Genomic DNA, 12,850 nt, shown 5'->3' with positions numbered 1-12,850 from the left:
ACCAAAAATGATCATTTTTTTATGTGCAGAGGAACCGGAAAAGATTTAGATCAGACATAATAAAAATATGCAATACTGGGGAAACCCAGTCATAATGTATCTAATGAGAGGAGCATTTAAGAACATTAAAAAAACAAATATATATTGCTTTTATATATTTTTTTTTATTCAGAAATTTCCATACAAGTTGTAATATGCCTTAAAAACAAATATAACAACAAAATTAAAACTATGGTCATGGTGATAGAATTTACAAGTGTTTTTATCTGTCACCCAAACATTCTGAAATGACTTGATGAAAGTTGTGGAGACAGTTACAATGTGGAAAACTGTTGTGAAAAAACTGCTCCTAATGTGCAATCAACTGATAATAACAGCAAAAGAAATGGAGAAGATGAGAATGTGTCAACAAACTGCTCAAACGGCCGCTGTGCACCACCAACAGCCCTTAGAAGGGAAGACCTGCTGCTTGCTTCTTATTATTTATCATATTGCAGGTGTACTTTCCATATGCATATTCTACTTCTTGTAAAAACACTGGCAAAAGAGTATCAAAAGTGTGAAAAATATCAAACTCGGATCTGAAAGTGATTAAGTCAAAACAGACAGCCCTATTTAAAAAGCACAGATATATAAGGTATCTTGAAACTCAAGTTTATAAACATTGTAAACTGGCATGTTTGTGTGCTTATGCATGACATTAAACAATTTTTTATTTTTACTTATTTTAACTAAGTGGCAAAAATATTACTGTAATAAATTAATAGAAATTTTACTATAATTATATTATCAAATTAAATAAGTGATTAATAAATTATAAAATATAAACATTTAAAATAACCCCCACAATTTGAATATTTCAAAATCTGTTTGTGTTCAACTTGTCACTTTTTTTATTTAATCATTTATTCAGTGTAATCTGTCCAAAACCTTCATTAATTAATGTGTGAATAAACTGTGCTTTAGAGAACCTAATGTATGATGTAAAATGAATATCTTAAATATTTGGTCAACAAGAAATGAGTAAATGATAACAGAATAATAATTGGATGTAAGCGCAGGTCCCGTCTCATTGAATGAACAGCGGCCCCTGCTGGAGGAGAGTGGAAGGGGCGTCAAAGTTCACAGCTTGTCCCTTGTTCAAAACCAGCACCCTGAAGGAGTAACAACAGGTCATAAATACCTCACTGGAATACTTGACATTTAATGACAGGATGAGTCACTTGTTATATAAAGGATTGTTGCTCCTGACCTGTCAGTGTGCATGACAGTGAGCGGGTTCTGAGTGAGCCACAGTACAGTGCAGTCTTTAAACTCTGTGTGGATCAACTGACGGACCAGGTCGTCTGTTTCTAGGTCCACACAAGGAAGGGCCTCTTCCACAAGCATGATTCTGACCCTTGCAAGCAGGGCTCTGGCCAAACAAAGCAGCCTCCTCTGGCCAAAGCTTTCACAACACAAAAACAGAAATATTTAACCCATAACAACCACTTGTTTGTTGTGCAAGTACATAAAGGTTGCCATAGAGAAAACTATATTGTTTCATGAGGTAATAAAACAGAGCGACGGTCTAGATCTGGACTCATGATTGATTCCAGCCGGAATGTGAATCATTTCACGCTGCAGTTCATTCTGCATGCAAAATAAGCAGCCTTTATAACCAATTGTGGGAAACAATGAATCGGCTCAATTATGTTTGTCCAATCTGCAAAATTCACTTAATAGAACTTTTTAATAAATTTTTAATTAAATGAGAAACTTGTAAGCTGTGTGATTCTGTTTTTTTTTTTTTTTTTTAATTTATGAAATGTTTTATAGATTTTTATTTGTATAAAAATTATAAATAAAATATTGTATATTTAACCGATTTTTTTAATATTTACCTTTTTTTTTTTTCCAATTGAATACATTTTTATTTACTTTATTGACCAGGACTTGACCGAGATTGGTCACCTTTTTTAACACAAAATAAGCAGCCTTAAAATCAAATAGTGGGAAACAATGAATCAGCTCAATGACATCTGTTTGCCCAGTCTGCAAATTTCACTTAACTGAACTTGATTTATTTTATAATTAAATAAGACATTTTTTTTCCAGTTATTTGTGATCCTGTTTTTGAATGCATTAATTAAATGTTTTATTTACTTTTTCTTCTATATATATATATATATATATATATATATATATATATATATATATATATATATATATATATATATATATATATATATATATATATATATATATACATATGTAAATATATTTATTTATTTAAACTTTTATGTATTTTATATACTAATCGACCAGGGCATGACCCAGACGGGACCCAACTTTATATTTTATATTGTGTATTATATTATATTGACTTTATATTAGACAAAGCTCCTGTCTTGTAGAATTTGTTTGGCTATTGGGGCTTTATTATTTCTTACTTTTACAAAATACAACTCGACGATTTATAATGCATCTTTCTAAAATTTTATATAAAATTAATGTTATGATTAAGTAAATTTGAAAAAAATTAAATAAATAAATAAAAATAGACCGCCTGGACCGTGAGTTGAATATCTCTGCAATATGCTACTACAATTTCTACATCAGCCATTTATATAACTGTACGAAGATCAACTATATTCTGGTACGATGTAACACTTTTAATATAAACATGTAATATTGGCCCGAGGCATCCAAAGATTTTATTCCCACACACCTGAAAGCGAGGGAGGTCCTCTGTACAGGGTGCAGCAGCTGAGCAGGCAATAGTCGAACATGCTCCTTCAGATGGCAGAGCTCCAGAGCCAACCACACCTGTGTGTCAGTATGCTGAGCGAACGGGTCCAGGTTAGCCCTCAGGGAACCAGAGAACAGCACGGGAACCTGTAACACACGGGACACCATAACTCATTAGTGACAATAACTGGATAATGCTTGTTACTGGCGGAGCCTGGGTAAAGCTAGTTTTACATTACACACAATATTGGAGAGCATTCCTTCTACCACACCCAGTGAAATAGTTCTGTTAACGTGTCAACACTCCTTCGCCTCCAGTCTTTGATCGGTTCTGCTGTGGCTGGATTGAGCTAGATCGACATCATTCTCTTGTATGCAAATATAAAATTGTTTGACTAACCTGAGAAATGATTTGCAGACAGCTACGAAGGTCATGTAGACCCATGCGGGCGATGTTTACATCGTCAATCAGCACAGCACCGCTCCTGGCCTCCACCGACCGGAACAGACTGCTAACCAAACCATCCGTGTCAGTCTTCCCCCTGCTTACGACCCCAATCTATACACAGGCAAACAAACAAAAACCACCCTGAGATTTAAATACTGATATATTCAGTGGGAAAAAAAAATAAATATGTTAAGTATAATCAGTGTATTTTAAATAAGTTATTTAAAATGAATACATTATCTTATAGAACTGTAACCCAAATAACAATGATAGTAAAATATTATTAATAATAATAATAAATGAACAACAAATATAAGTGAATAATTAATATAATATGATTGATTTATTTTTACATTTGAGATGAACATATTAATAAATAATAAATAAAAATAAATAAATTACATATTGATATTGATTATTATCAGTATAAAAATCTTAGGCTTATAAATAAAATTAATTAAATATTGATATTAATTAGTAATTAATTTACTTATTAGGCTTATAAATAAAAAAATAAATAAATGTAATATTAATATATACAGATTCATTAACTTAGTCTTTGGCAAGAAAACAAACAAACAAATAAATATTCAAAGTACCTTTTCCCCTTTTAGAATGGTGAGATTAATTCCTCTAAGAGCTGGTGTGCCATTAGAGGATGCTTCGGAGTCATAGTTCCTGAACTTCACCTCTCCATGCTGGGGCCAGTCATTGGGTGGTCTGTAGGAGTTTCTCCATGCTGCCTAAGGTAAAATGGGGCAGTTGGCTCAGTCCATTTCCATGTAGAGGAAATGACATCCAGTGACACTTAGAGGTGACAAGGCATCCTCTTTGGAATTTAGTACACAATGAATTTGACCATGTAGGGTTAGGTGTGGAGTGATGCGAGCTGGCAAGCACAAAGAGAAGTATTTACTTGTTAAGTAAGTATTATGCTACCCTGTACCTCCCTCTCCAATTGGGCAATTTCACACAGGTTTTGCATGCACAGCATGTCCATGCTGATTTCAGAGACAGCCTGAGGGTAACGGTGAAGAGCTTCTTTAATCTGTAACAAAATGTTTTCATAATCATTATGAATTAATGACAAAACTCAGGTTAGGTATCAGAACAGATGAACTTACATTGAAGGCACAGATCAATGTCAGAACCACAAGCCCAGAGTCCGGTTCAGTCTCCAGAAGAATCAGACTGACCAGGAACAGCACAATCCCAGCAATGCCATCTAACCACAATGCAGCCCGACTGCACACAGGTCATAAATCACACTAATCAAAGCTGCTGTATATGCTGCAATAAATGTGACATGTTTATTTGACATATTTAGTAGATGTTTACAGTGTATATTTATAATATAATACCATATAATATATAATATCAAATAATATCTTATTCAGTGTATATTTATAAATATAATATATATTTAATATAAAAAATATGTACAATTATTTTTATTGGCTTGAAAATAAAAGACAACTCAGTCAAAAACAGTTGCAAAAGCAATATTATAATCAGTCACAGATGTGTTTTAAACGGTTTTAAACTCAAATGGCGCCCCCTAGGGTACTGTAGTTCTCAAGCTTTTTCTTGAGGAAGGCCAAAACAAAACTTGCAAGGCACCTACAAGTCCAAATTGCTTCAATTTGTGTACAAACCAACAAAAATCAGAAAATCAGCTTTTTATAAAGATACTTTGCTGTCATTAAAGACAGATTGCAGAACAGTTCCAAAAGCTATATATATATATATATATATATATATATATATATATAGCGTGCACACACACACACACACACAAATACTTTGAGAGTTAAGATACCGAAGTAAAACAACAGAAAAAGTTAATCATTAAATTCACTGTTGATTAACTAGGTGATTTAATTCAATGTTGGTGTTTTTTGTCAAATTTTTTCTTTAATCAGCTAATTCACAACAAGTGGACCTTTCGGAATCCTTCATAGACTACGAACATAAACAAAATGTATATAAAAACCTTTTTTGACCTTTCTGTGTGGATTTTGTTGTACTTGACCAGCAGGTTTTGATTTAAGGCTTGGAGGCAGTGTGTCAGACACACCTCCCTATGTTTTGGCCCAGAAAGTAGAGCTTCAACACACTGTGTCACACACTCCAGAGAAGCAGCTGGGTTTGCCTCCATGTGTCTGATATGACTGTGGGCTGAAGAAAAGCGTGACTAAAAGAAGAAAAAGAAATGTTAATACCTGTATAATAACCATTTGTAAATACTTCTTGATGTTAAATGGTGATTTGCTTATGTATAAACCTTCAGGTCGATATATTCTGGGAAAACTGACGTACCTGAATACGGAGGAAGAGGATTATCAGCGGGCAGATAGCTAGGCTGAAAACCGGCATGATGAAGCTGATCAGAGTGATGGTGCTCAATATGTCCAAAAGACTCTTCAACCAGCTGTGTAAATGTTTGGGCAGCTCTTCATCAATCACCTGCATATCCTAATCCAACATGAGATCACAATGTTTGGTTTTGTTAAAACGGGATTAAGGAAGATCTATCTTGGTTTTCCATCATATTTGCTTGTATCTGTTATATAATATATACTTCCTCAAGGGCACAACAGTGATGACCTGCTACTTGTGGGAATCAAACAGGCCGTTTTTTCAGTTCACTTTTTTGAACTCTGCTCCACACCACCTCCTGGAGGACAAAACTCACCTGAGTGAATGCTTGCAGTAGCCGTCTCATGTCAGTCTTCTGGGAATGCACAGGTATGTGAAGAACATCTGACAGAAGCTTTGAGTGCAGTGTATGAGAAGCCCTGAGAGAGGTGCAGGTCAGACAGTAGGCGGCACAGCACACGAAGAAGGCTGCAATACAAAAGCATATGTGACCCTGGACCACAAAACCAGTCTTAAGTCGCTGGGGTATATTTGTAGCAATAGCCAAAAATACATTGGATGGGTCAAAATTACTGATTTTTTTTTTTTTATGCCAAAAATCATTAGGACATTAAGTAAAGATCATGTTCCATGAAGATATTTTGTAAATTTCCTACTGTAAATATATCAAAACTTAGTTTTTGATTAGTAATATGCATTGCTTAGGACTTCATTTGGACAACTTTAAAGTTGATTTTCTCAATATTTAGATTTTTTGCACCCTCAGATTACAGATTTTCAAATAGTTGTATATCAGCCAAATATTGTCCTATCATAAGAAAACATACATGAAAAATTGACCCTTATGACTGGTTTTGTGGTCCAGGGTCACATATGAGTTAACAAAAACACATTCTCAAATAAGAAGTCACAGGTTGACAATAACCTTGTAGGAGTCCGAGCAGTGCGTACGCAGACAGTCGAGAGTTTCTGAGCTCTCTCCACCCTTCCAGGCCTTGAACTTCTTTGGCTTCACCCGTCCACACACTCAGGACGCCATCTTGTGCTAAACTAACAGCACACACAGACAGGTAGACAAGCGAGGAAACTGACACCCAGTGCCAGCCGAAAGCCCTCAAATACAGCCTGAAGGCCTTTCCACTGCCCTAAAATTATAAAACCACATCATTGCACAAAATTCACAGCAAAATGAACCTTTTTAGGTAAAGGGTAGTTCACTTAAAATAAACTATTTCAAAATTTATGAAATAGTTTATTTTTATACAAAATACAAAAAAAAAAAAAAAAAAAAAATTATATATATATATATATATTTTTTTTTTTTTTTTTTTGTATTTTAATGAAACAGCAACTCAGACATTCTTCTATAAATACATTTTGTATTATATATATATACATATATATATATATATATATATATATATATATATATATATACACATATACATACACATACACATACACACACTTAAGAATATAAATAAATTATTTAAAATATTTTAAAAGTTATAATAATTTCAAATCAGTTAAAATAATTTTTGGTACATACTTTTTGGGATAGATAGTGATCACTTTTCTCATCAGAATGACTGTGCTTATCCTTACACCTGTAAAAATCAATACATCAAAATATTTAGACTATAAAGATACAGTGTACTTGAGGTAAAACTGCAGCGCAAGCATCAGAAGAACAAGCAGGTTGGAGAAACAACAGCTCATTAATGCGGGATAAAAAGAAAACGTCGGCAGCCCTGTTCGGTCTTTCCCGTGAGATTATACTGGTCCCCATCATCCTGTGATTCTGTGCATATCATCCTTTCTTAACCTGCACTAACCTTCATGACTAAACCACAAAGGCCACTCCAGTATGTAGAACACAATGTAAGAAAACCATGATACATTCTCTCATGGGGATCAGAAAGATATTAAAATCAGAAGCACTGCTAATGCTCTTAAATGCACCGATGTTCGTCTTGGATTAAAGCAATTGTAATATATTAATGCTGGATCTGTACTGGACAACCAAGACCGACGGCTCAGGTCACGCACTGTGCTTTATCCAATGTTCTGGACTCTGCCTAATCAAATGTCAGAGGATAACGTAACATTTGTATTTCTATTATGCTGGCTGAAATTTCAGATTTGATCAGAGAAATAAATTATATTTTAAAAATATATTGAAATTGAAAAAAGTTATTCTAAATTGTAATAATATTTCATAATATGATTGGTTTACTGTTTTGAGCATATGAGACTTCTTTAAAACATGAAAATGTCTTATCAGACTAAATGTTTACATGAGGGTGTTCAATAGATTAATTACAATACATTATAAAACAATAAATATATATATGTTAGAAAATACAAATAAACAAGTACAAACTTACCTGTCACATGGCTGTTGGATGCCATCAGATGGAAGCTCTTCTGCAACACATGACAGGGTAAGACTTTACAGCTTACAGCCAAAAAAAAGAAAAAGACAAACTTGTTTCTCCATGCATCAGTGAGTTGTCATATATGGTGATGTTACCTTTTGTAGTAACAAACTGAGTGGTGCCCAAGTCCTTTCTAAGAAAGATCTTCTCCAGATGGCATAGAGACTGCTGTGTCTGCATAAATTATGCTGATATTAATTCATTTGAACAAAAATACTAATAAAATACTAAGAAACTGTAGATTTAAGGTCTTCAATAAAGTTTGTTTTGATGTTATGTCACATGCATGCTACCTGCTTGAGGACACGCCAGAGCCCAGGGAGCTCCAGCAGAGGTGGACGGAGCAATCTGAAGAAACAGAGGGATGTAAAGATCTGAGACGGTGTGAGAACATTCCCATCATCCACCAGCACAAACACACCAATACTAGAGAAACCAACCTGCACAGAAAGTTATAGAGCATGGGAAATATGGGTCAAAGAAGATATTAAGTTCATCTGTCCAGTGACAGGTCATGTCCATTCTAATGAAAGCGTGGAATAATGGGGACCAAAATGTTCTGACCTCAGGTTGTAATCTACAATAGACTTTGATTTGGGTTTTAATCTCAGAGCTCTGTGGATTTGTTTACTTAGTAAGCCCCTGTGCATCTGGAGAAGAGAGGCAAGGTAATTTGAAGTCAAAGTCACAGAGGGTAGTTTAGCAGTAGTAAGTAAAAAACTGAATTTTAGTAAGGATATGCAATATCTAAACACTAACCAACAAGGTTTCTTGACTAGATTATATAGTAAAATAACTAGTAGCACTAGAAAAAAAAACCTGATGGTCAGCCCATCTTGCAGATGAACCTGGTGAAGCTGTGTCAGTTTTTTCATGAAGTCTTTTGTCCTGAATATCAAGCACTCACCAGGAAAGGCATACAGATAGAGTTGAGCATAGAAAATGCTGTCAGATATCCCAGAATTCTTAGCATCTCCAGCTCCCCGGCCCGCGACTCTGTAACTCTTTGATGGAACCAAGACTCCCATGTGAGAAACTTCAGCGCCTACACAAAGACAAGTTAAAATCGGGATGGTTCACCTTAAAATTCACCTAAATGCATGTTATTGATCTTTTTGTAAACATATCTGTCTGCATCCAATCAACAACTGATGGACTGAACCAAGTCCACACCCTACATTTTTTTATTTTTCGACAATGTTTCATTTGTTTCAAACTGTTTGACACTTTTGTTTTTGCTGTAATATAACACGACATGTAATTTTCATAATTAAACAAATACAAAATAAAGCAATTTTCTATGATTTCTAATTAGGCACTTAATAAAGTATGCATAATAATGCCTTGTATGTGGACTGCCAATATGGAACTTTACATTGAACAAGTGAAATCTCAAAAATAAAACCATTACTGTCAAAGAGATGCTATTGTGTTTTTGTTTTTTTAAATCACCACAAAGTTGCAACTGTCTTTTCTACCCTATACTGACATCTAAGCACAACTGCTTCTCAAACAAGAAAATGTGCGGAGCGGGACTTGATTTTGTCCATTGGGAATTGATTGGATCGCTGTTGTTTGATAATTGCTGTGATCTCATTTGAGTGACAGGTTGCTGAAGGGCAGGAATTATTGTTTCGTCCTCATGCAGATGCATGTCATCAGACAGATGTTGTTGCAAGGAGAAGTTAATTTTTTTGGTTAAAGATTACGAGGGCACATGAATTAAAGAAACAAACGGAAAAAAAACAAAGATATGCATACATATATAAACCTTGTAATATTTCATGAAAAAATAAGTGTCAGTAACTGTCAATTTGATTTCATGGTGAAAATGAATTATTCAAGTAAGTTTTTTTTTTTTTGTCCTTAAGGCAGGAAATATTCTTCCAATCTAAATCAGCTCATGCTCAGATACGTAACTGAGCCATCCTAAGACTGAAATCCAAGAATCAGTCCTGATTGGGATTGAAACAAATTCAAGAGTTAGGACTATAAATGTCAGGATCACGTGAGAGGATTAGGAAAAGAAATGACCTGGTATTTATGCAACATTTCCTTGATGAGTTGTTCACTCCTTTCCCTGATGATCAGCTGAGTTCTCTGAGGAACAACAAACAAAGATTATAAAATATATCATCATCAGAACATTTATAGAAATACACTGAACATGCTTCATCCCTTATTGTACGCATGCAAACTCCCCAAGGAATTCTTGAGCAGCCTGGCCTTACTAACCTGAAGCTGTTTGGCTTTGTGCTCTACTGCAGAGTTGACAGGGATGAGGACAAGTAGCAATGCCACCCCCACTAGAACACCTGGGCCCAATTCTCTCCACAGTAAGCCCAGACAGAGAGCGACTCTCAGGGGAGTGGACCAAAGACAAGCTAATGTGACCACCAGCTCTGTCACATTTTCAACCTCCCTAAATATATCTGTCCCCTGAGTGGTGTTCGATTGCTGTCTAGAACTATGGGAAAAAGGCAATGTCTTAAATGTATAGGAGGGGGGTGAAATGGAGGGAACATGAACCATGGAATAAAGAAGATAATCCTTTCAGTATATAAAGAAATGGATATACTTTCAGTGTGACATGACAAAACGTTTGTGAAAAAAAAAATGTTGCAGACTGTTTTTTGTTTGGAGTAAAAGCATAGTGACTGAGATAATAAGACCTTTACCTTCCTGTAGAGGAAGCCAGCTAGAACCGCTTGTGCATTGGCTGTAATTATCCTACTACATTTCTCAAAGTGATGCTGAGAAACAGCACAGCAGCAAACTGCTCCCAACACCACCAGAGAATGTGTGTGTCCTGCCCAGTCAAACACAGCCTGCCTCTCACAGAACAGGATAACCCACCTGAGGTTAAAAAACATGTACAAAAACAGAATTTCAGCATCTTCAATGTCACATGATCATTCAGAAATCATTCTAATATGCTGATTTGGTGATTTTATCAATTATTGGTGTTTAAATTATTTTTCTGGAACATGATATTCAAGTAGAAAACTGTTCTTTTAAATTGCAATAATATTTGACAATATAACTGTTTTAACTGTATTTTTGAACAACTAAATCACAGTCATACCTGAGTGTCAAAGGAACTAAAATGCTAAAAATATCAGTTGACAGTCTCAGAAGTGCAACTTTGACTAATGCTGGACGGAATGTCACCCATATTGCATAAAGGAGAGAGCAACCAGTATTGGTTTTTCTGGAGACCAGCAGTGACTCTCTTCCAGAATCCTCTTCTAAGTCCAACCTCTGTATGAATAAAATATTAACAATAATTCTCATTCAAAGCATGCTTTTCACAATGAAAACAAGTACAATAGAGGAGTTTGTCCCTGGCTATTGTTGTGTATCTTCACAGTTACCTCATTGTAATTCTGTTGTTTTTCCCATTCGTGCTCAAACACAGAGCATAGGGTGTGGACAGACTCCTCATTATACAGCTTGCATAGGTCTGACAACTGCAGCGGTCCCCTGTGGCCCATTACAACCACCCTGAAAACAGAAAAAAAAACTGTTAAAGCTTGCAGTTGTTGATAATATTATAGAATACGTCCCCAGTTATAGGCTTAAGGCTTACCTGTTTATCCAAAAGAGGTTCATATGGATAAGACTCCCTTTTGACTGTGAGCACAAATCAAACACAAATCTTAGTGCAGAGACTGTAACGTAGTCTTAGTCAATGGTGGGAGATAATATGTATTTATTAAATATCGCAGTGAATCAATAGATTTATCAATATAAAAGCGATTAAACAGAACAATATTGTTTTGGAAATACAAAAGAAAAATGTGTATTTCTGAAGGAAAACAGTTTCAAAACAAAAAATAAAATCTTAACTGTGAAATATCACAATAATGTGAACTTCTCAACTGCTGGCGTTCTCTTGACAGTCTAAAATAAGAGAAATTCAGTTCATGCAGTGTGAAAAAAAGATCAATAAAAGTTGCGCTTACCTCAGTAACGTTAACGGTGGCAGCATCTAAAATCAAAATAATGTCTTGCAGCGTGTAAATGACTGCATCTGCGTCTCATACAGCGGGAACAAAGGCACCTTACAGGAAAACACATAAAGTAGCCTAAATTTCACGTCATTTACACTTGTCGACGATATTTGGGTTTAAATATGCTCTAACATGTTATGGGATAATTAAATGACGCTTTCTGTGCGGAATTAAACCGCGGAGCGTAAACAGAGAAGCGCGCAGCGTGCGCACATGTCCAATGAGAGCAGCGCTGTCGGCTGTAGGCGTGTTTCCCAGCTGTCAATCATTTTGTTGGGTAAACCTTTTCAGTCTTTTTCGAGTCAATTGTGCATTTTTTCTAATTGAATATACTTTGTTTATATATATATATATATATAAATGTGTGTGTGTGTGTTTGTATGTATATATATATACATACATACATACAAACAAACACACACACACACACACACACACACATATATATATATATATATATACACACACGTACACACACACACACACACACACATATATATATATATATATATATATATATATATATATATATATATATATATATACACACATTTATATATATATATATATATATGAGGGCTGTCAGTCGATTAAAATGTTTAATCTAATTAATTACATGATGTTTTGATTAATTAATCTAATTAACCGCAAAACAATTGACTGTGAAAATACCCACAAAAGATTATTTAAAGCTGTTTTTGTGTTAAATGAGAAAGTATCAAGAAGACTACAAATTGTAGCTTTAGAAATATTTTATTTGATTCAACAAAATATGTATTACACATACATTTAGACTACAACAGCCTAACATAAACTATGGAACATAAAATAAGACAATTTGA

General features: G+C 34.7%; 1 protein-coding gene across 1 annotated transcript; it reads right to left on the bottom strand.

Moving 5' to 3' along the window:
- Positions 1 to 144: 144 nt before the first annotated feature.
- Positions 145 to 12,185, bottom strand: abcc13 (ATP-binding cassette, sub-family C (CFTR/MRP), member 13). Its single transcript, XM_058765784.1, is given in 23 exon segments — positions 145 to 1,154; positions 1,253 to 1,447; positions 2,711 to 2,877; positions 3,131 to 3,289; positions 3,778 to 3,921; positions 4,125 to 4,226; positions 4,303 to 4,423; positions 5,182 to 5,372; positions 5,498 to 5,653; positions 5,874 to 6,025; positions 6,483 to 6,702; positions 7,107 to 7,164; positions 7,945 to 7,984; positions 8,091 to 8,169; positions 8,289 to 8,435; positions 8,903 to 9,040; positions 10,030 to 10,095; positions 10,231 to 10,456; positions 10,654 to 10,851; positions 11,081 to 11,256; positions 11,370 to 11,499; positions 11,585 to 11,636; positions 11,970 to 12,185. Coding segments are annotated over 23 exon segments (3,108 nt in total). The 5' UTR covers positions 12,076 to 12,185; the 3' UTR covers positions 145 to 1,069.
- Between the last annotated feature and the right edge of the window lie 665 nt (positions 12,186 to 12,850).

Source organism: Onychostoma macrolepis, chromosome 24 (assembly GCF_012432095.1).
Source record: "Onychostoma macrolepis isolate SWU-2019 chromosome 24, ASM1243209v1, whole genome shotgun sequence".
NCBI lineage: Eukaryota > Metazoa > Chordata > Actinopteri > Cypriniformes > Cyprinidae > Onychostoma > Onychostoma macrolepis.
This window is presented reverse-complemented; position numbering and strand designations above follow the sequence as displayed.